Source organism: Pyrus communis, chromosome 4 (genome assembly GCF_963583255.1).
Source record: "Pyrus communis chromosome 4, drPyrComm1.1, whole genome shotgun sequence".
NCBI classification, from domain to species: Eukaryota; Viridiplantae; Streptophyta; class Magnoliopsida; order Rosales; family Rosaceae; genus Pyrus; species Pyrus communis.
This window is the reverse complement of record NC_084806.1, coordinates 7,467,354-7,491,897: the sequence shown is the minus strand read 5'-3', so window position 1 is coordinate 7,491,897 and position 24,544 is coordinate 7,467,354. Positions and strand designations below refer to the sequence as shown.

General features: G+C 35.3%; 3 protein-coding genes across 5 annotated transcripts; 1 reads left to right on the top strand and 2 right to left on the bottom strand.

Moving 5' to 3' along the window:
- Positions 1-1,372: 1,372 nt before the first annotated feature.
- On the top strand, positions 1,373-4,272 carry LOC137732070 (leucine-rich repeat protein 1-like). The gene is made up of 7 exons (XM_068471367.1): positions 1,373-1,653; positions 1,808-1,940; positions 2,337-2,408; positions 3,010-3,153; positions 3,328-3,399; positions 3,776-3,847; positions 3,958-4,272. Exons 1-7 carry the CDS (start codon positions 1,575-1,577, stop codon positions 4,037-4,039), a joined length of 654 nt encoding a protein of 217 aa, XP_068327468.1. The 5' UTR covers positions 1,373-1,574; the 3' UTR covers positions 4,040-4,272.
- Positions 4,273-4,467: 195 nt separating this feature from the next.
- Positions 4,468-9,121, bottom strand: LOC137732069 (uncharacterized protein At2g33490-like). 2 transcript variants are annotated; one of them, XM_068471366.1, is made up of 11 exons: positions 8,714-9,117; positions 8,423-8,495; positions 8,101-8,175; positions 7,868-7,929; positions 7,697-7,765; positions 7,478-7,506; positions 7,199-7,409; positions 6,867-7,112; positions 6,419-6,472; positions 4,928-5,915; positions 4,468-4,710 (listed from the first exon to the last, which is right to left on the bottom strand). In XM_068471366.1, the coding sequence occupies exons 1-11, from the start codon at positions 8,825-8,827 to the stop codon at positions 4,700-4,702; spliced, it is 1,932 nt and encodes a 643-aa protein (XP_068327467.1). In that variant the 5' UTR covers positions 8,828-9,117; the 3' UTR covers positions 4,468-4,699. The 2 variants fall into 2 exon arrangements, with proteins under 2 accessions (XP_068327467.1, XP_068327466.1); XM_068471365.1 differs by lacking the exon at positions 4,468-4,710 and having other exon boundaries at positions 4,738-5,915; positions 8,714-9,121.
- A 4,174-nt stretch (positions 9,122-13,295) lies between these two features.
- LOC137731442 (pyruvate dehydrogenase E1 component subunit beta-1, mitochondrial-like) lies at positions 13,296-18,078 on the bottom strand. Of its 2 annotated transcripts, none has more exons than XM_068470546.1 (16): positions 17,942-18,078; positions 17,686-17,762; positions 17,520-17,585; positions 17,210-17,290; positions 17,074-17,100; positions 16,897-16,959; positions 16,607-16,693; positions 16,270-16,395; positions 15,952-16,085; positions 15,793-15,865; positions 15,608-15,673; positions 14,463-14,501; positions 14,263-14,387; positions 14,066-14,180; positions 13,768-13,873; positions 13,296-13,602 (listed from the first exon to the last, which is right to left on the bottom strand). In XM_068470546.1, exons 2-15 carry the CDS (start codon positions 17,734-17,736, stop codon positions 13,805-13,807), a joined length of 1,122 nt encoding a protein of 373 aa, XP_068326647.1. In that variant the 5' UTR covers positions 17,737-17,762; positions 17,942-18,078; the 3' UTR covers positions 13,296-13,602; positions 13,768-13,804. The 2 variants fall into 2 exon arrangements, with proteins under 2 accessions (XP_068326647.1, XP_068326648.1); XM_068470547.1 differs by having other exon boundaries at positions 17,686-17,771; positions 17,943-18,068.
- Between the last annotated feature and the right edge of the window lie 6,466 nt (positions 18,079-24,544).

The window sequence follows — 24,544 nt, the reverse complement described above, 5'->3', positions numbered from 1 at the left end:
ATAAGTAGAACCCAAATTTTCTCTAAGTAACTATAAACAACTACCACTAGATCAATAGTCCCTTGTCATCTGTAGTATAAGCAATATTTTCAAAATTACATATATCACTTTTTTGTTCGAAGAAGCACTTGAATTAGAAAATTATGCGACTTACAACACGTGATTATAGAAAATTAGAAATTCGGGATCAATTTCGATTGCAAATTGTGGCAAATGGAATGAGACAAAAGGTTAGCTCCAAAACAAAACATAAAAGGAAAAATGAGATGGGCAGATTTGTCGTCTTGAGAAAAAGATAGGGGTATCTAATGAACAATACGAGCAAGAATATAAATACTAACCTTCATGCGAAGGTATTTTTTAAATCATTGTATGATATACGTGATTTGCACGTTTTAAATGTATTTATATACGTAAATTGATAAAAGGAAAGTCAAATATTTGAAGGAAATGAATAATTTTAGATCATGCTAAAAGAAACTCCTTATAAACCAATTAAAGCAGCTGAATCCACCTAATAAAATCGATCTCACTATTGAATTTATATTAAGAATAGGGAAAATAATATTTAATAAACAACTAATTGAATCACATTATTGCTAGCCTATGGTGAGGCTAAGTCCACCCCCTTCCCCTTACTGTAGATAATATCGTTTGTTTAAAAAAAAAATTCATTTGACAACTAATTTAATCACATTATTATTCGCGTGTGAAAGACCTTTATTATAACCGGCATTACACGCCTCTTAAGATATTTTGAAAGTGTTTAAAAATAGAGAAAATAATATTTAATAAACAACTGATTGAATCACATTATTATTAGTCTATTATGAGGTACTAATTATTTAAATAAAAAATTTTAAAAAAAAATGTACAAAAAAATTTATTTATTAAAAAAAATAGTGTTGAAATGATGAAAATACTCATGTCACATTTGATGCATTATTTTGGATTGCTTTTGAAGTTTTTTGTTTGAAGGGCATTTTTATCCAATTCTTTTAAATGAAGCTTGTAACACTAAAAAAACACTGTTTATTGAGCCATTGGCTTTATATATAAAGATATAGAATAAAAAAGAGAAAACCATACAAAGTCCCACGCTACTAAAGCTTTGGTAATTACTTTTCCTTGCACAAAGAAGAGATATTTTTCAATCTGACTCAAGCACGGTACTAAACACCATATGTTATTATATAATTAGAGGAATATTTGAATTTTTTTTCTTCAATTGTATAATGATCTGTGCCGGAACATGAAATGGTACACCATATATTATTATACAATTGAAAAAATAAATTTTTTAATCATTAATCTAATTATATATAATAACATATAGCATACCGTCGGTATTTAAGACACATGAAAAATCTCACCTTCTTAACGGAAACTTTCTCCTTTTTATGGGCTCTATAAATTCCCCCACCAAATTTTGATTCCTTGCTTTGTGCTTTGGAGGAAGAAGTAAAAACTCACTCTCCCATAAATCAGAAATCTCTCTGAATCTTTTTAGGTCCAGTAAGCTCAGCTTTTAAGTTTCAACCCCAACTCTCAAATAGTAAGCTTCTCTGTTGCAAATGGCGATCTGGGTTTTGCTGCTTCATCTTGTTGCTGCTGCCCTTGTTCTACTGTCACCCGCAACTGCAAACCTAGAAGGTAAACATGCAAAACAAGTTTAACTGTTTAAGTTTATTAGTTAATCACTTTCTTAAACACATGTTTTTAGACTATATATTCAGTATATATATTATGTTAACTCCAATTAATTAATGTGTTAAAACCCTTGTAATGTTTGTAATGGAATAATCAGGAGATGCCTTGTATGCTTTGAGACAAGCTGTGAAGGATCCGAACAGTGTTCTGCAGAGCTGGGATCCGACCTTGGTTGATCCCTGCACTTGGTTTCATGTCACCTGCGACGGCGACAATCGGGTTACTCGACTGTAATTCATCTACTCCCTTTCTTCTATTTTATTTTTTCCAATTTTTTGTAAAATTTGATTCAAGTTTTTCTTTATTTTTACTTTTTGGTAATTATAGTTTTGGCTTAGATATGTTGTGTACTTTTATCTGCTTGTTAGATTCTCTAAGGATTTCTACTTGTTTTACATTAATGAGCTAGGTTGTTGCTTTTTTCATCTTTTTATTATTTATTTATTTATTTAAATTTTTTTTTTTAAATTATGTTGGTTTGAACGCAAATTATCATGAACCTATTAAGCTTAATTTCTTGGTTATTTAATTTTTTTGCTTGGGTTGCAATTTTTGTTTGTATTTTAAACTTAATCATGTATTTCTATACAGATGAAGTAATTAGTGCTTAAAATAATGTGTTGCAGAGACCTTGGAAATGCAAACCTGTCGGGCAATCTTGTACCCGAGTTGGGGAGGCTCGAGCGCCTTCAGTACCTGTGAGTCTCGCAATTTTATTCGATACTCGTTATTAGCGTTCGAAAAAAAATCGCCATGCATTCTTCCAAGTGTCGATAGTAGCTCCCTTTCGTTTTTCTTACTTTTCTTGTTTCTTTGGAAGTGAGTCGGTCTGGACTCTGTAGTGTGGACCTGGTGAAGGTTTTATTGATTCATAAAAAAACTTCAATCGATATGAGGTGGAATTTAAGAGATCCTCTCCGGATCTATTCCACCAAGATCTTCGGATCAAGTGATTCAAATTTTTAAAATTTGATCAAACGATTAAAAGCAGAGACCATTTTAAAAGTTATAATAATTTTAACCGTTGGATCAAATTTTAAAGACTCGAATCACTTGATCTGGGACATTGGTGGAAGAGATCAGGAAATAATCTCTTTCCGAATAAATTATCAATGTCACCAACCCCACCAGCCAGACAGTCCATCACCGTCGGATTATGGACCATCATCATGCACCATTAATTTTGGAATTTAATGATATATTTCTAGATTTTCCTGTATTTTGTGATCAGCGAGAGCATTTAGTTTTAGTGACTGATAGGAAGTATTGGTTGGTGTGTGTCTGTTGTATGTATTATAGGGAATTGTACATGAACAACTTGATGGGATCTATACCAAAACAACTTGGAGGATTGAAGAGCCTTGTGAGCTTGGATCTCTACCACAATAACTTCTCTGGGTCCATCCCACCCTCCCTATCCAACCTCTCCAATCTTAAATTCTTGTAAGCAATAATTTATCTGAGACAATGCACTGGTCAGTCGTCCATGCGCAAGTGTTCATTTATGTTATTTCAGCCATTGATCAACGGCTGGAATCTACCCACTCGTACATGGACGACTTTCTATATCAAAAGATACCCTTTGCTTAGTGGCTCATGTAAGTAAGTTGCATGCAGGAGACTGAATGGTAACAGATTGGCTGGAAGCATACCTAGAGAGCTTACCAAACTTCAAAGCCTCAAGATACTGTGAGTCATTTCTCCATGCATTCCCCACATTAACCTTTCATTACTTTCCTTCGAGAGAGGATCCTGGCCGGATCCTCTTTGTGAGGATTTCGAAGATTCTCAAATCACATCTCTTCATCGCAAATCGTGCGGTCAAAAATTATTGTAAATTTTTTATTTAAAATTAAATAAAAACCGTACTTGACGAAAACTAACCGCACGATACACGATGAACGAATATGATTAGAGGATCTCCGGATCCTCACAAAGAGGATCCCCGGATCCTCACAAAGAGGGTCCCCGGATCCTCACAAAGAGGATCCGGCGAGGATCCTTTCTCCTTTCCTTCTCCTTCTAACCTCATTAGGGTTAACATTAAATTAAATGATTTGTGCAGTGATGTATCCAACAACGATTTGTGTGGTACTTTCCCAACCACAGGCTCCTTCTCCAATTTCTCTGAAGAAAGGTGACTAACACACAAACATAATTAATAACCTTTATTTTTCTTTGTTTGTTTGGACTTTGGAGGCTGGATTCTTAGTGGGTTTTGTGTCTTTACTGTTTGTTTGGGTGCAGTTTCAAGAATAACCCAAGATTGGAAGGGCCAGAACTAATGGGATTTGTGAGATATGATAGTACCAGAGGAAGCTGCAAATGATGTGTGCCGCCACCACTACTACTGCTACCCAAAAGGCAACAAAGGGTTGCCATTTAGCAATTGGGAATCTCCACTTGTATTTAGATAATCCGTTAATCTATGGGAAGGGTTTTTGTGTTTCACTAATCAATGTGATTACTACAACTTAATTACTACATCAAGAGAGTCTTCACACTAATTCAGCACAGAAATTCTCCATTTGAGCCTGGTTGCTTGTGGAAATGGTTCAATTTGAGCCTGGTTACTTCTGTCGATGGGTATCTTTTACCCGTCGAAAAATGAAAGTGTTAATCATGTTAGTCATGTCCGGAATTCTCACCCCTATTGTTAATCGTGTTAGTCTCGTCCGAAATTATCACCCCTATTTGTTGCCAAAATGCATGATCATTCTGAACCTACGATTATATAAAAGAATTCCCAATCTACGATTACATAAAAAAATGAGTAAACACTTGATTGCTGGGGATGAATTACAAAATTCCTCAGATATATTTACATCTGTGCAAATAGCTACTAAAACTGACAAATCAACAAATATCATCAATAAAGTTATATTTACATCCGTGCACCTCTAGATGTGGAAGAGAACGCAATCTTTTGAACCTCCCCACAACAGTTTGTTGCCTAGTTAGAAACAAATGTCGCCGCCGGTGAATTTAATCAGTCTCCGCCTGCATTCAACGAATATGTTTCGACTTAGAAACAAGTAATTCGGTGCCACAACAACAGTAATTGAAGAACAAGGTGCATGATAAATTGATAAATATTTAGTCCCAGAAGTTGCTTTTCAGTCATGAAGTGCATAATAGCGTTAGTCTAATAGAACACCACCTCAACGTTCATATTTGGCGGCATAAAAAAGAAAGGGTGTAAGAATGTTCAAATTACCTCTGAATTGAACAGCCCGCGTGACAATCTCAGAGCTGGGTGACAGTGGGTTAGCTGTGTTAGGTAAGGTTATTGGAGTCAAAGGAGGTGAATTGTCTGGCATTTCAGGAACGGGGGTAGGGGAAGCTTCCTGTGGTTCAGTTACATGGAACTCCCCTGCTGTATGATCCCTTGTAGGTATAGAGTAACTACGAGGAAGGAGCCGAGGAGGTTTTGGCAGAGGAGCTGCTTTTGGTGACACCACTGGTTTATTTGTTGTTGATTGCATTTGTCGTCTGGGCACCAAGGGAGCTGAATAACCAACTAAACCCACACGTCTTGAAGCCTTGGAGGCAACCGGTGGCCTAGGAAGCTCATGAAGTTCACTTATTTTAGGAGAGGACATAAAAGTAGGCGAAGTATTTGGAGACACTTTAGGTGAAGTTGACAGAGGTTGAGACCCTGGATTGGGCAAAATAGGTCCAGAAAACATTTGGTGCTGGAACGAGGGGGTAGGTTTGGAAGCCCATGGCTCACTTGTCAATGGACCTGAGAATGCTTGCCTTTTCATTTTTTTTAAGTCAGAAGCAACCAGTGGATCCTGCCCCGAAAACACAACCTGACCTGGGAGAGGAGGGGGTAATCGATAAGGTGCTATATTATTGTTGCTCTCTTTGAGTACCGACGGCACATTTATAAAATTGGTTCCAGCAACTTTCTTCTCTCCCGTCTTTTCATTCCCTGGTTTCAAGGGTGACGAATGCCACAAATTGTGTGTTCGCTCACTTAAAGTTGTCTGTACAGTGTGGGGCACTGGCATACCTGATCCAGTAGAAATTGGTTTCTTATCAATTGGTGTTGGTAGTACATATGAGTGGAACTTCTGTGAGAATGATGGCTGCCTGTGTCTCATTTTTTCAGCTCGATCTAAATTAGTTTCAGCAAAGAGCGGAGCTGATTGGCTGACTCCCCTACGCTTACATGAAAATGAATTCCTGCAGAGTCTGTCCTGGAAGTAGGCAAAACGATACAAGACATGTAAGCTACAACAAATTAGAAATGTGAAGCGTTTTCAAGATAAATAAATAAACAAAAAGTCATCCACATCGGAATTTAGCATAGTAAAAAGTTAAACAGTTTCTACAACTGCATAACAGAAGTTTGACTGTTGTGTATTTAGCATCTGATGGGCAGAGCTGAAAACATGCAAGAACCAAACCAGTCAACAACCGTAGGGGATTACAGTACAGCCTTAAGTTATATAACCAAGACACTGTTGATTAGATAAAAATACATGAACTTCTAAAACTCGTTATCCGCACAGAGATACCACTGCAGGAATTTACCTTCATGCAATCAATCAAAAGGATATGATAGATTAATTCCAATTATAGTCTTATTTTTTATGGGACCAACCCAATCCAACCATGCATTTTAAGTGCATTACAAAGTGCATGACACAAACCTGAAATATTTGCGAATAGATGAATTGATAACAGAGCAGATGTTTACCTTTAGAGCTTCTACATGTCCTACTTTGGGAAAGGTAATGTCCGCCTGATCCAACTGCATTACAGATACGTTTTATGTCAAAATAACATAATAATCATGACAAAATGTTTCAGCAACTTGAAAGTAAAACATGACAACAAGGTCACCACGTCCACAACAATAACTACCAAAGTGGTTCGGAATAAGATTTTTCTAGCTTACACCAATAGAAGCATTCGCCATGACAAAAGACCAAATAGAAAAATCAAACTCTGGTTATTCTTTATACTCTTTCCTTCAATATTCATCTGGTTAATACACCATTATTTGCACAACATATGTCCATGTCTTGCTTATGAGTTGTATGCATGTGCAGCTGGATTTACCAGCTCTATTTTTTATTCCATTTTAAATGCCTTTCAAGGGAACAAATGCAGTTTAGCATAAGTAAATTCCACTGGAGTAATACCTCCATTGAGTTTCTTGAAGTAGAAACATCTTGATCTTGGTCATGTTTTTCAAGGTCAAAGCTCAATTCTCCATCATCATTCACACCAAAGCTATCATTGTCATCACTCTCATCATCATCGTTGTCACCATCCCCTTCATCATCTAGCCCATGGAACTCGTAATCAATATGCTTCTTCTCAGTTACCAATTTCACATGTGGCTCTACTGACTCAACAGACCTAAGTGCTTTCTTGAAAAAGGACAACTGTTTCAAGAGGAAAACTAAAGGAGTAAGAGCACTTTAACTAAGATGAACAACAACAAAAATGGGAGGAAACAAAAAATAAAAACCTGAGCAGCATGATGGCGAGCTGCCTGCGTGAGAAGACTATGAGATTGTCCTTGCTTCAGAGATTTCAACCGGAAAACAAATAATGTTGCCTCCTCATCATATTCATCGCGAGCCAATTGTATTTGCTGCATAGAAAAGCTTTCTCCTTTCCCACCACCTCTTGACCTCCCTTTTTCTTTGTATCTCTTTATCATAAAATCATATACATCTCTGTAGATCATAAGCCATATGAGAACACATTCAACTAAAAACAGATTTGCAAATATTGTTTGGAATACCTTTTTTCATCACATTGTAGTTTCATCTCCTGCATCAACATCAAGGAACAAACATCATCTTAACATTATGTGAATAATATGTGCACCCAGAAGCAATAACCCGTGTAAAATTGTTAATTACATCATAGATTGGATACACTTGTACAGAATTTGTGCATAGAAATGCATATACAACACTTTGTATGAGCTTATTAAATGATTGAGCCCAAGAAAACACACCTCAACTGTTTGAAGTTCATTCAGAAGAGATTCTGATGGAACTGCAATTGTCTGGAATATATGAGAGCGCTGCAGTATGCACAACAATGAAAATTTTAGTAAAGCAAACTCAATGAAAGGTTTCTTAAATTTTTTTTTTTTTTTTTTATACATAAAACGACAAAGCCTCACATAGCTATCAACAAGTTTATGGAGTTCATATTGCAGTTTCCCTAGCTTCAGTAGAACTGAACCTGCAAGAGAATTGACAAGTAAAAATGGGTTTGTTACTTTTCCTCAAATTTGATAGACCAGACAAACATTATAGGTGACCAGGATGCCAGAGGGGAGAAACAAAGTCCAACGGTTTGCTTACTACTTGAAGATAACTCAGAAATATCCGCATAAGGAACTTTTGATCTTACCACTTTCTTCATCATCATTTAGTGCAGTTTTCTGAAGAAGACAAGAACCCATTTCTCGCAGCGACTCCGAAAACTCTATAAACAAATTGGAAATGTATAAGAATACTATTCATCAAATCAGCATTCTAATGATCAAATTTAGAAACCCAATTGGAGGAATGCAGAAACAATTATTATCAGCTAAAATTAATAAATGTTGTTTCATATAGAATACAGTTGATGTGAATTATAAAAGTGTACAAGTCATACAAATAAGTTAAGAAAAATGATAATTTTATACCAACAAAAAACAAACCAAAGAAAAAAACAGAAATGGAAATACCATAAGCGCTATTAGCTGTGGCGGCAGCTGCAGCAAGTAAGCTATCATAGCAGTCCCTCATATCGAACATATCCTGCAATCAAAAACCCAATTTTTAGATTAGGTCAATCCTCAGATCCACCACCAATTCTCAAACCTAACTAACCAACTCCGCCCTGCTTCCAAACCGTACAATTCCAAATTTGATGAAATTTGGGGGTTTACGCATCGAGCGTCGTAAAGTCGGAAGCTTTGGTTTTGGGTTGTCGTAAAATATCCGAGTAAGGAACGAGGAGGGGGACGGCAGCGTACCTTGGAAGCCTGGGCGAGCTCGTCCAAGTGCGGCAGCGGCCGGAGATCACTTCGGTCCTTGGCATCGTGCTTGTGAAGTGCGAAACCTCGCAGCTTTCTGAGAGAGGTTTTCATTTGCCCTTCCTCTTGAATTCACGGAATTGAAATTACCCCACAAGTCTTCCCAAAGCTCTGAGCTTTTCCTGCAAATGCGCGAATTCAATTCAACAGCCGATGGGAAGAAGAAGAAGAAGAAGGAGTTTAATACGAATGAAGGCTAAAATGTTAATCTGGCAAATTAATAGTAAATTGGGAAATGTTTATTAAGTGCTTTATTACATCATCATCACGATTGTAATTGGGTTATGATTAATTAATTAATGTGAAAATTAGAATAATTTGTTGGTCAATTAAGGAAATTAGGACCAACGGAAAGATGAAGAAGAAGAAGAGAAGTTGGTCTATTTCTCTTGGGGTGGCGATAAATTAACTGCTAATCCGAAAATTATGCGAGGTTGACCGGCTTTCCGTTGACTCGTCTTCTTCTACGGAAGAATAATTAAACTGGTACGAATCCTACCGAGTCAGTGCGTCAGCATTTGCGTTCGCTTTCGCTTTCGCTTTCTTCGTTGTTGCTTCTTCCTTTTTCGTTTGTTGCTTCTTCTTTTTTTCGTTGAAAGATGATTTGCACTTTTGGGACTACTATACCATTCTACGATCATCATCAAATACCTATATGTATTTCAATTGTCACGCCAACGTTCAATTATTAATGCATGATATTATACGAATTTAACTTATGAATTAGACTGGCCGTGAAACTGTCATTTAGTCTCAATTTATCTTTTCAAATTTTCGCTTTGTGTCATTTTATTTGTTATAACTATCATTTTTTAACTGACTTGGTCTTACTTCATCCCATTCCATTTAAGAAACCTCAAATTCAAGGGTGTTTTGGATATTTCACTTTTTACACACCTATTTACCTCTAACATGCCTACTAAAACAGTCTCAATTTCAATTTTGATAAGTCTAATTCAACCCATGAGTTTTGGGCTTTTTTTTTTGGATAAATTATTCAATTAATAGAAAAAATTTGGAAACAAAATCATTTTAAAACTATTAAGACATTTAAAATTATAGTGAAGAAAATAAATGATTACAGTGCTTTTAAGAAACACTAAAATGACAACCATTTAATCGAACATTGATATTGTTTTTTACTTGGGTGATTTTTTGCAAAGATGATTATTTAGGAAAGACTTAAAAATAAAAGGTTCATATCGTTGAAATTCAAGTGGACCCGACAAAGTCTCCATTTTTTAGAAAATAGGAATCACTCACCTCAAGCAACCTGGTCTAAGTAATAATATTATTATGTTATTAGTATTATAGTATAGTAGTATGAGATCTGATTTTCACATAACCAATTTAGCCCCAATTCCAACAAAATTAACTTTTAAATTTTATTTCACTTGATTGTAATTGATTCTTATTAATCCGCATAAACAAAATTAGGGACGAAGCAAAATAAGGTGTATAGCCCAAGGGTGTCCTAAAGTGGCGAAAATATTCAATCAACAATGTATAGCTCAAAATAAAACTATTCTTTATTTATGGTCATCATATTAAATGAATCAAATGAAAACAACAAACATATTAGAGTGTGTTGAATAGAAAAATGATGTATGTTTATCATTTTCTTAGCTAGTAGTATCTATCTCCATTTGTATGTGAGAAATTTCATATTTGACCCACATTGATGGCAAATTCGATAACTAATTATTAATACTGACCAATTATGTGACTTAAACTTAAAAGCATCAACCCATAACATAGATTATCGTTGTACTAAAAATATTATTATTTAATACATAATTACAAATGTTAGACGACATGGGCATAAAACCTTCTCGATTTGAAACCAAGGATAGATATATATATATATATATATATATATATATATATAGGGAGTTGCCAAGAAGAACATCAAATTTATTTGTACTATCTTTTGCGTGGAACACCTGTTGAGGGTAAAATTGCGTGCGCGTTTGAAAAAAATAGCGGCGTCAAAGGTGGTGAGGGTGAGCCCGTGAGCGAGTTGAGTACCAAAAGCCAAAGAGAAAGGAATCGGTGGTGGAATTTGGGAAATGCAAAGACCTTTTTTGGGTCAAATATATATGCGCGTTTCTTAAGGGGCAAGTCTCAAGTCTCTCTATCATCTCATCATTCCATGCATGCTTTTGACAACGTGCTGTGGTATTGTGGATGCCATGCACCTTCATATGAAACAACAAAATCAATCATTTTGTGTTTTGCTTTTGGTTATGTAGTGTCAGGGAGATAAATCACCCACATATAGCCAGTGGCGAATCCAAGATTTGAATATCAGGGACCTCAATGTTAAAGATCTCAGTTTTTTAAAAGAAACAGAGTGCAAAGTGCGTAAAAAAATTTTAGTTTATTCACTAAGACATTTCGTTGAACACTTGATGGGCTTGTTGCCATCAACCGAACTATTTTGCGCACATGTCAACAGATATCGACATATACCGAAGCAATTTGAGGAGTGTTATCGAGTGTTTTCGATGCAACCTGCCGAGTGATGTCGAGATATGTCTAAATGGTGAGCACAAAAAGAACCTATACCAAACATTAGAAGGGTTCTCGGAAGACCTTCACATATATATTTTCCGAATCCTGAGTGGTCATGTGACCACCTTTGTCCCATTGCACATCCCCCACTGCATATAAGTTCATAACTACATACATGCGAAAATCATAATTTTTTTCTTCATTTATAAATGGCAGGTCTCAAGTCCGACTATCATGAATAACAAGTTCTTATCTACTTTTAGTTACAGCTCAAATCCTCACATCGTTGTCATTCTATCAAAATTCACTAGTTGGTGTGTGCTTACTAGGCTACATCTCCCCTTCGACGAAAATCATCTACATACCACTATGATTGATCGTTTTCCACACTGTTTTGAATGTAATTCTGGGTCCAATTTACAAATTATCATCACACGCTTTATCGACAAACGATAACTACCCTTAACGAAATTCATTTGCTCGATGCAGTCTTGCAAATCAGCTGGAAATGATGCTATTAGGTTCAGAAAGTCATCGTCGAAAATTCACATTCGAATATATTTAATCACATTCGTATTAATTTAACGACGTATAAAAGAACAGTATTGGTATAAACAACGTATATAAGTAAATAAACATATATTATATGATAATATTTGATTAATAAAGAGTTGATTGGAACTTATTGCGGCATGTAACTATCATGTTACGTGCATGCAGGTTTATATATGTGGAGGAGGAGTTGGTCATCCAGCCAGTCCACCGCCGCCGCCGTCAGCTGTTCCACCATCCCAAGACCTCAAAAACATAGTTAGATTTTGGGAATACACGCGCTTTTTTGAGTCTCACACACATATAAGGTTAGGATTTGGAGACACACAGTTTGACACATGTTTTTTGTGGGGTTCATTTTGTTGTGTATTTCAACAATCTAAAGCATATATCTTTATATGTTACCTCAAAGAGTATGTCCAACAAAAATCAATCAATCTGAAGCCAAATATGATTGTTTGATTAAATTTAGTGTTTTTTTTTTTAGAACCATATTCGTTTATTTTCTTCACTACCAATGAATGTCTTAATGGTTTTGGATTTGTTTAATTTTTTTCAAGGATGATCTACGAATAATGTACTCAAATATAAACAGTTCAGATCGTTGAAATATATTACAAAATTAGTGTCAAAATGCCTGTTAAAAGCATTTCAATATATAAACTATAAATAGGAGTGGGTTACATCACCACCCTCTTTAATTAAACACATACATTTCTATTTAATTCAGTGGGATATTATTGTACTGTAATTTAATTTGGACCCACCACGGTACCAGTACCATACCACCCACCAATATCAACATATATAAATAAACAAATGAAATTGTTAGATCACAAATTGGAGAAATTTTTCCAAGTGACGGGAACACCATGACACGTGGTGTTCCCTCACACATTATGATTTAGTTTTTTATATTTATTGAAATATAAAATTGAAAAATATTCAAGATGTCAAATCCTAATGTGTGAGGGAACACCACGTGTCATGGTGTTCCCGTCACTTGTAAAAATTTCTCCACAAATTGGTCAAATTATGAAACCGGTCTGACAATCAAATTCAGTACAAGCAAAAGGACAGTTACGTGATTTGCAACAATACCGACGTCTTTGTTTTCAAATGTGATTCGATGCATCATAAAAAGCTAAAATATTGGTGAGATGCGCGTCCTCAATTAAAAAAGGGGGAAAGGGGATGCCGTGCACATAATTGCTGCTACTTCTATAGCCATTGGCATCGTGTTTCTAAACATTTTTTATCTGCTCAACAAAAACAAAGAGAAGGCACAAAGCTTGGTGGGTAAAACTAAATCGTACTAACTGCACCATTAATTTCAAAATTCAAATATTTCCTTCTCCTTCCTAACATTTTATATTCACGATTCGTTTCGGTTCTAAAATCATAAACCTCTGCAGTGTACGTCGATCAGGCATAATTAACTGAAACACACCAACTGGGACAAAAGCCACTGGAAGGGAAACACTGAAGCAGCGGACATTGACGTTTGCCGGAACAAAATGGTGTGGTTCAGAAATTCAAGTACATGAAACCCAGAAAATGGCTTCCAAAACACAATCGGTTTAATGTGGATAGCCACGCATATAAACAAAACAGTCAAAAAAATATTCTCGCCCTTGTCAATGTTCACCCAAGTTATTTGACAAGCAGTTCTTCCCCGCACGGGATGCTCTTCTACTGGTTATTTGACAAGCAGTTCCTCCCCACAGAGGATGAGGCGAGAAATAATGTAGTCTCTAAACTTCCTGAAAGAAAGCATAAACAACAAAATCACACATAAGAAACTGGCATAAACTCAAAAAGCCAAAAAATTCTATGAATCCCAGCATAACCTAAAACTTAAGTGAAGAACGGCGGTAGACATGTAGCACCAAATGATTCTATGAACCATAAAATAACTTGTACCTAACCTCGATCTGGAGAAATTTCTGCATTGAAGCGGTAAAATTAAGCACTTGCAGCCAATGAGGAAGCTCTGTAGCATGCTCTCTTTGCTGCACGAACAATATCTTCAACCTGTAAAAACAGATAACCAAGAAGTAAGTGGCACAGCCTATAACCAAGTCAATGGGAAGAAACCAGCAACTGAATGACTGTTGCACCTACTGACCAACTACAACGCAGTACCCTATTTCATTGGAAAACTACATGAATACGCCATACACTTATAATGGATACAAACCATAACAATCTGAAAGGGAAACTAACCTGAGGAACAGCCAGTCGCTCCAAATTGGCTGCATAAGGCATGGGAACATCAGCCCCAGCAATTCTCTCAACCGGTGCATCAAGATAACCAAAGCTATCCTCAACAACAGATGCACTGTTAAGAAGTAAACAGTGTTAGCATACACGGTGTATAAAAATCGCTCAGCAGGGTAACATTTAATAGTAAATGGACGGACCAGATTTCAGCACCAACACCATGCTGAGGAAACCCTTCTTCAACTGTCACCAGTCTGTTGGTTTTCCTGACTGAATCATTGATAGTTTTCCTGTCAAGAGGACGAATTGACCGCAAATTTATGACCTACAATAACACAAATGGTCAACACCGTCTCTATTACTAAAGTACTATCAAAATTGTGCTGTTGCACAAATTTACCTCAGCACTGATTCCTTCCTTAGCGAGTATCTCAGCAGCCTGAATACCAAACAACAGAATTAATCCACTATTGTAAGGGAGGGATAGACACTCTGACCGAAATCCAATGACTATAAATAAGAATTTTGTAAAAGTGGCTAGAAACAACACACTTATAACATCCCTCTAAGGCCTTTTGTTTTTGGTCTGTAAAATAAAAGGAAAGTGGGGGATTACAGACGCTCCCCATTATTCATGAATTAATGGCCATTTTTTTAAAGAGATGAGAAATAGGCAGTCAAAAGACTAAGCAACGATGAACAAATCTAAGCAACAAACCCAGCAACTTGAACAACACAAAAACAAATATTTCAACAACCACAATTAACTCAAATAATCAAGTGACCCAGTACAACTGCGTATGGATAGAGTAGCTACAGCTTTGGTTAGGAAACAAGTATCATCTACAGAGGCCCAAGCCTAAGATCATTCAGCCAACTCTAAAGCTAAAGCCTTTTGGGTCAAGGTTGAAGGTGTGGGTAGTTGCTGAGAGTCAAAATCAAGGTTTATTAGTTTGGTCAAGTATTATCAAGTGTCTAGTTAATTGGGTCTTAGGAAAATGCAATGCCTTCAAAATTTTCTAGGAGTCTTCCTATTATTAGAGTCGTCTAGGATTTTGAATAGTCTTTTCATATTTCTAGAAGTTATTAAGTGTTATGATTGAAGCCTATAAATAAACCTATCTGCTGTAGCCTATAAATCAGTTCGGATTGAATGAAAATTTGAGTGTATCTTGGTACCTTGTCATCTCCTCTATCTTCTTCCAAATTCTTCTCCTCTTCCCTGTTTCTCTAAAGATTACAGCAACCCTAACCTGCTTTGTTCTCTAAATATCCTATTTCTTCAAATTTCTATCATTATCAGCCCACTATACGAAAACCCTGATCACCCACCCCTACTCTGTTCCCCATCACATATTCACAACAGCAGAAAGGTCTTTATTGTCAAAGCTACGTTCAATTTTCCAGGCAACTTCCATTTCAAATTTTCTGTCATTTTATCAAGTACCAATGAGCATGCATATGTCAATCCAGCTCTAACTTAATATCAAATTACGTCCTATTGCATACAACATCCTGGCAAAGAGGGAGTTATAGTAAACAAACCTGTAGAGAATAGCCAACCATTTTTGAGAAAGCTGTAATAGTGACATCCTTTCCTTCTCTCTCAATCTGCGTTTAATTATATAATAATGAGAAGGCAATCATCTATGGTAGAGAACATAAAAGGTTGGAAATCTGAGTGGAAGCAACAATCATTTTCTGATAGCATTCCATTAGCTGATAATCACCTTAGCTTTTCCAATTGGGAGGCAAAAACTCGAATCAAGAACTTCAGCTGAAATGGGAAATGACTCACCATATCTGAAACAGAAAATTGAATCAAGACCTTAACGTTTCACTTGATAACAAACACAAACATCACAATATCCTTGTGGTGGATTACTTACAATATCTCATTTTCAAGGAAAACAACAGGATCAGGGTCCCTGATGGCAGCTTTTAAGAGTCCACGAGCATCTTCAGACGAATAAGGAGTCAAAACTTTCAACCCAGGGCAGGTTGCATACCATGCTGCATAACACTAGACCGACAAGCACATCATAGAATTGTCAAAATTCATTCGCTATTCACTTAGAAATGAAGGCTAAATACGCTGTGGATATGGGTAAATGATAGATCAGTAACAAACAAAAGGTAACATATGAAAGATGGCAATGTAACAAAGTATTAAATAGACTCTAAAGAAAGGGCGTGAGGAACAATACTTGAGAATGCTGGGCACCAACACCAGCAGCAGCACCGTTTGGTCCTCTGAAAACAATGGGCACATTTATTTGGCCAGCAGACATATAATTTGATTTTGCAGCAGAATTGATGATGTGGTCAATTGCCTGCCATAAACACCAGAACAGAGTCCTTTTAAAGAAAAATAAATTCGACCAACTGGTCTAGACAGATGATAAGAATCTTCGGTTAGCATTTGGATGGAACTTTCAGAGAATCCCAAAGAATCTTCAGTGCCAAGACATCAAACACTGACTATAACATTAAAACTAGAGTATAAAAATTTTCCAAAGATTATAACCAAAAAAAATCTCAAACCTGCATTGAGAAGTTAAAGGTCATAAACTCTATAACAGGTCTCAAACCATAGTAAGCAGCACCAACTCCAATCCCTGTAAACCCAGCCTGCAAAAGGTAAAAAAAGAAATGAGATTAGCAACTACTATCAACTACTAACACTAACGTACACAAACGAACCAGCCCAACAAAGCCTCAAGGCCCTCAACCTTAGAAGCCACGTAGATAAAAGGGAAGAACATTCATGATTTTACTCAAGCACAGAAGTAATAAAAGAGAATTAGCACGGCACCATAAGTAATATGACTAACCTCGGTGATTGGGGTATCACGAACCCTGTCAGGGCCATACTTGTCCAGAAGTCCTTTGGTTATCTACATGCAATGGAGGACAAAAGGAAACTGTTAGACACATGTATGCTCACATGAGTTCTTATGAAGATAACACAACAAATAAATAAATGCATTTCTTCAGTAAACAATTCTAACCTTGTAAGCACCTTGATATTCCCCAACCTGCATAACAGAAAGAGCAACTATCAAGGTTATCAAAAATAAATTCTGTTGGTTTCTCAAATCACAAAAAATACAACCTAAACCTTAAACCCTATCCATCCATCCTCACCTCTTCACCCATCAAAAACACTTTTGGGTCCGCGGACATTTCCTCATCGAGCGCAGAGTTTAGAGCATCCCTCACTGTCATCTGTGTGCATAATTTTCATTTAAAAAAATATATTAAATGCCTACGAAAATATAAGCTTCTTTACAGCAACATATAATTAGGGAAAAAAATAGTGAAACTTGAAACTTTAGCATGATTGCAACAAACATGGGCAGAAAACCAATCCCCCAAAAACTGGGAGTTTAATAATACAGGTTTTTCTCAAGTATATGAACAATAAGAACAAGTGAAAATCAAGAACTAACATTACCTCTTTCGCCGAAGATGCGAAACCCCTCATTGCCGACGTGGCAGGGCAGATCCTCTGCCCCAAAATCTGAACCATCACGAAGATTAGGCAGTAAATCACATAATAATAAATTAAACAAGTGTTTTATATAATTAAAGTTCATAAATTGCAGAAGTACAGGGTGTACCATAGCTGACGGGCTTCCAGCTCCCACTTTTTGCCTTAAAATTCCCAACATCTTTGATTCTTTCACACAAAAGTACACTGAACGCCAAAAAAAAAAAAAATTCAGGAAAAAACAAGATTTAAGAACTGAACATTTCAGTGAAAGCATTGAGAGAGATGAGGAGGAATAACAAATGATTTACTGGAATTATGGAAATAAAAAATCAGATCAAAATTCGGACAGAAATAAATATTAGGGATTTGGGAGGAAGGCGAACCTGTTTGGCGGATTGGAGCGGGGATCGGATCGAAGTTGCGATGTGTAAAAAATGAGCGTTGAGGGAGCGCAGCAGCAGTCAAAACTCCCTTTCAATTGCTTAATAGTATTCAATATTTTCGACTTTTTATTTCACTGATTTTTGTTTTTTTTATTCGGAAATTCCGCCAAGTACTGCGGGTTTGGTAAAAAAAAAAAAATATTATGACAGGGCCAACCAGCCACAAATGAAAAAATTAAAAGAAAAATTAATAAAAAAAATTTGAAAACTTTGAGTTATAACGATAAGGATAAAATAAAAGATAAAGTGAATAGTACAGTTTGATTTTTTAGTTTAAAAATATAATTTTTCGTTAAAATGAACAGTATTGTGAACTTTTTGTTAAAACGTTTAAAATTAAATAACACAATTTATCTTGATTTTCCTTGCTGGCATCAAAATTAATTACAAGAGGTAAAGGCGTAATTGTGTAGGAATATAGAGTTATAAATGAACGACAATCTTGGTTGGCGGTTTGAAACCGGACACGTGGAGGCGCAAACAGCCGTGAAAAGCATAGGGAGTGTTTTCAAATTGATTGTTAATGTCAGCTAACAGTAGTACACATGCCAACAAGATCTTTTTCGGATTCTTTTGGTGAGAATTTTGAGAATTTGTGAATTTGTGTATATTTATCGTATATTATACAGTTATTTTTTATTAAATATTATTTATATTTAATTTTAAATTAAAATATTTAAAATATTTTTTAACTATACAATATAAGATAAAAAAACATAATTTATGAATTTCTAAGATTTCCATAAAAAGAATCTGACAAAGATTCGAATTCGTACACATGCATGTTGTACATCTGTACACATGCCGTGCAAGTGCACAATTCAAATTTCTCAAAAATTAATATAAATTGGTTGTTAAAATTGTCTCGAATTCGTACACATGCATGTTGTACATCTGTACACATGCCGTGCAAGTGCACAATTCAAAATTCTCAAAAATTAATATAAAATGGTTGTTAAAATTGTTGGTGACGCGATCTTGAAATAGGATTCTCTTTCTTTTTATTTCATTTCCTTTCTTCATATTTGAATGGTCATGATTAAGTTACGTCCATATCTTATATTAATTTTCTATAAAAAGAGAAAAACAAAATAGAGAATGTGAGAGGAGGGGATGGAAGAGAATGGAAAGATGAAGGGAGAGAATCCTAGTTCCACGACCTTTCAATTTTCGTTGCTAGTTCATATCTTTAGCCATTATTTTTAGAGTAAATTATAACAATTGTCCTTTAACTTTAATCAAATTGGAGTTATGGTCCCTCAACTAAAAATTCATTATCTTTGGTCCATCAACTCATCAAAATGTGTAGCTATGATCATTTTTATCAACTTGGTCGGAATTTTGTCAAAATAAGTTATGTTGGAATGACCATTGCTACAATTGGATCTCTCAACTCATCAAAACGTGTAGTTAAGACCTTTTCCTTCAACTTTGTTAGAATTTTGTTAAAATGAGTTATGTTGGAATGATCATTGCTACAGTTGGGTTAAAACTTGAGAGATCATTGCTACAATTGGGTTAAAGCTCGAGAGACCGTTGCTACAATTGGGTTAAAGCTTGAGAGACCGTTGCTCCAATTGGGTTAAAGTTAAGGGATCATTTCTCTAGTTAGATTAAAGTTGAGAGACCAATGGTAATGAATTTTTAGTTGAGGGACCACAGCTGCACGTTTTGATGAGTTGAGGGACTAATAGTAATGGATTTTTAGTCGAGAGATCATTGCTCCAATTGAGTTAAAGTTAAGGGATCATTACTACAATTTACTCTTATTTCTAAGTAACTATTTCGTCGGTAAAAGTTTATTTTATATAGAAGAAAAACTTAGAAGAGAAAGTTGGGCGATGGATAACTTGGATGGAAGGCTTTGCAAAATATATATATATATATATATATATATATATTCCGTGTTTTAATTTATTATAGTGTTCATAACTTTTATATTGATTATTTTTCTTTAGTTTTAGTGACAAGATTAATTTGGTATATTCATGCTCTTTTAATTAACAAAAACATTTTTGTTAAAAGGTAGTATAGATTAACAACTTCGGACACCTCTCTAATAGATTGGACGTCACTTGGGTAATGACACTGCGTGGACATCAATATCTTGTCGCTTGGTTGAGGGAAGGTAATGCATTTTATATGTGTGCATCATATCTCTTCTAGCAAGACGTATTTTGGGTATAAGACCGAAGACCAAAACTTTGTGAGCTTACCCCGGAGCTAAAAATATCTTGATGGAGAATGAGTTGTGACTCCTTAAATATATGAGACTTACTTGTATTAAATAGGTCATTAACAATACGATTAATAAACACAGTTCAAGTAGCAACGTTCAAATAAATATAATGTACATATTCATTTAGTTTGAATTTCTCCTTTTTCTTAACAAACGATATTATCTAAACTAAGTGGATGAGGTGGTTTTAGCTTCACAATGGGTTATCACTAATGTGTTCAAATTTGTCTTTGTCAATAATCGAGCATAAACATTTTACTTATAAGCGAAAAGGAATACAACTAGACTATAATGCTAACCATCTCCAACAATGACCTAAAACCTAAAATTTCCCCTTTTTCCCCCCCCCCCAAAATCTACTCCAACCCATGACCTAAAATTAACCTAAAACCTAAAACTCATTTGAGGGTCAAATACCAGCCCAGATTTAAGCCACAAACCAAAATGGCCCCCACCAACTGAGATTGAAAATGGGGCTGTGAAGCCCAGTTTCCACTTCCGGACGTGCGCACGCGCTGCACGCGCGATGACAATCTGCCAAACAACAACCCCACGTGGGGCTGTTCCCTCAGGTTTCAAAGGTAAAAGCAGCCTAACGGCTACTTTTTGTAATCCAATGGTGATGTTAAATGGGCTGTTGGTTAATCCAACGGTCCAGGTTCAAATTTTTTTTTTTTTTAGTTTTATATTTATGTATTTATTGAATTCAACGGCTTAGATCAAATATAATTAAATATAACGGTAAAAAAAAGATCTAACGGTCCAAATTTAAATCTAACGGCTAGAATAATTTTAAAAAATTATTTAACTTAAAATTCAACCAAAAACTCTACAAATACCTATGTATTTGTTCAAACATCCACACAAAACTCACTTTTCTCCTACAATTCTTCCAATTTTTCTTTATACCATTTATTCTCATTTCCAGAATTTTCAAGATGGCAAAAGAGCATGTTAGAGGTCGTAATTGGACCTTTGACGAAGATATTGCTTTATGTTTGGCATGGATTTCGATTAGCGAAGATGGTGCCGTCGGCACCAATCAAAATAGAAAGGTTTAATGGGGTAAAATCGTTGATAAGTTCCATGAAAACTCCAACGCCGGTCGAAGGGAAGTTGGTGGTGTTTATGATTGGTGGAAGATTATCAACAAAGCGTGCACTTTGTGGAAAGGAAGTTTGGAGAGAGCCATGGTTGACATGGCTAGTGGAAGGGGCGCCTCATAAATTGTGAGTTTATTTGTTGATATTTTATTTGTCATGCTCATAATAGTATTTTGCAACTAATTGTTTTTATATATTTGTTGCATAGGGTGACAAAGTAATGGCAATTTACAAGACAAGAACTACACCAAAAAATCAAGCTTTTAAGTTGCATCATGCTTGGAACATCCTCAAGGATTGTCCGAGGTGGGGAACCGATGCGAACCAACAATGTGGAAGATTATTTCATAATGAAGCCCCACCCCCAAATGATGTCAATGAAGGTGTGAATTTTGCCGACAATGAAGGTGTCGAACAAATAACCCCAACTTCTTCTTTTGCAAGGCCCCCGGGTAGAGATAAGCAAAAGGAAGCAAAGAGAAAAGGGAAGTCCCAAGATCCGACACGTGCACAATTTGCTAGCGAAATGACAATAATGAACGAAATCCAGTCCCGTCGGCAATAAGAATCGGCCCAAATGCTTTTGGCCATGAAGGAAGAAGGGGATAAGGAGCAAGAAAGGTACGAAACTAATTTGATAATGGAGGACCTCGACAAATACACTCCAAAGAGGAAGAGATACTTACGTGATAAGCAAAAGGAAATTTTACGAAGGAATGCCACAAGGAGTATATTTCAAGATGATGATTCATCTCAAGACTATCACCCAAGTCCATCACCAAGTCAAGATGGTGAATATCATTATTAAGTTTATGTAGTCTATGAGTTTTCGATTGTATTAAGTTTATGTAGTTTATTAATTGTTTTTTTTTTTAAGTTTATGTGGTTTATTAATTGTCTTTTTTATTTTTTAAATTTATGTGGTTTATTAAATGTCGTTGGTATTAAGTTTATGTGGTTTATCTTGATTTTCATGTATTGATTTAGTGATTTTTCAAAATTTATCGGAATTTAAATATTTTTAGGTTAAAATGTTCATAAAATTAATTTAGGATAGTCTACATAAATTTTTTTTTTTTAAAGTTAATTTTAAAAAAATAGCCTTAATTCATTATTTGATAATCTGGGGCTAAAATTTTAAGCCATAAGGGTTGGAGTAGAAAAGCTGTTTCTGGGCTAAAACCTAAATTTTCTGGGCTAAATATTTTTAGGTTTTAGGTCATCATTGGAGATGGTCTAAGTGACCTAAATTTCTACTCGAAGGAAATCTCTTGTTGGACGTACAATGTTGATTGAAAACTGTACACTGTTTCCTAAAAAAAGAACGGAACTTTAACGAAAAGCTTCCGGTACTGTTCACTTTAACGAAAAACCATATTTTTACACTAAAAAGTCAATTATGATACTATTCACTTTACCCTCTATTTTGTTCTTATCGTTAAAACTCAAAGTTTTCAAGCTCTTTTTATTAGTTTTACTAGCAGAGATTGTGTGTGAACAATTTCTCTTAATAAGTGCATATTTTTTCTTAATATTGCATAATTATTGTTTTGTCATAGAAAAATAGGTATATGATTGTTATTTTCTCACAAAATGAGGGTAAAATAGGAAAAATAGGGATATAAATGTCATTTTGTCAAACGGTACAAAATTAAAGCCTTTTCAACCGCCCACCTCCTCTCACTTTCTCCTCAAGCGCAACCATTTCAGTTCATTCAAACTATTCAAAAAACATCATGATTTCATTTACATATATGGAAAAATGATGGTGAGACAATTTCTCTTAATAAGTACGTATTTTTTATTTTATGTAAATATTTTGAAACAAAATTACTATTTTGTCATCCTTATGTAAATATTGTGTATCAAAAATGAGGGCAAAATAGAAAAAAAAAATAAAAAAGTTCAAAAGATACAAAATTACTATTTTACCCTCTGCATGTCAACATTCTGTATAAAAAATGAGAACAAAATAGGAAAAATGGATAAAAAGTTGACGATGCATCTTCTCTTAATAGAATAGAATAGAATAGATTAATATTTGCAATAATAGGGGCATGGGGTAGGCTGAGTTCTTCTGCTAAAGGAAAATGAAGCAAGGTCGGTAGGGACTGTAGGGTGGTGACAACGTGGATTCAACTACCAAGGGAAGCAACTGTTTTATTAATAATAATTGTAAATAAATAAGAAAAATTTAGCCAAACTGATCTATGGAGTTAGTATAATTTCTCATTTTAGTTGTTAAGATTTAAATTGATTGAAGTGGTCCCTAAATTTGTCAACCGTAAATCATTTTGGTCATTAAGTGAAAATCTCTGTTAAATAAGGACCAAAATGACAAAAATGTCCTCAAATTTTGTCAAACGATTTTGTTCTATTGTTTATTAAATTGAGAGTATTTTTGTCATTTAAGTCTTCATTAAATAATTTTTTTTTATGAAATAGCAAAAATGATTGATGATGATAACAAAAATGATTGATGATGAACAAACTTAGGAACCGCTTTTATTTCAAATTTCATAAACCAAAGTGATGAACTATGTCATTCTCAGATACCATTTTAGCGAAAATGTCAAAAAAAAAAGGAATCAAAGAGTTGTTTTGTGGCCATCCAAAGTGGAGCAAATATTTGTCTTCTAACCCTAACTTCACCTAACTGCGGTTTGTTTGGCTCTAAATAAACGATGGAACAGAAGTCCAAGTTTGACATATGAGGAAGGTATGTTGATAAAAATGTGGTCCCTTTAAAATTCACAGCCAATGGTATTTATATAACAATACTTGTTGGCTAGATGTATATGAGGCATGCTAGATCCTAGTAAAAAAAAATTTAAATGAAGACACATTTGGGTCTAAAAATTCTTCGCGTAAATTGGTCGACCTACACCGCAAGGACAAGAACTCTTGAAGATATGAATTCCAAACTCCGAATTTGGAAGAAAAATGTTTTTCATTTTGGTATATGAGACACACTAGATCCCAAGATTAAAACAAAACATAAATGAATTTAGGTTTGGGAAACCAACACAATATCTTTTTGCATCAATTGATCCCCGCCACAAGAATGGCTCTCAAAGGGCGAAGCCACACTATGGTTGGAGTCATTGTAGCCAACCCTTATAGGCATTCCTAGCTCCGCTGTTGATTGCGATTGCAAATATTTTACATGAGAGTTTCTTTGAGGAAGGGAAAATCACATAT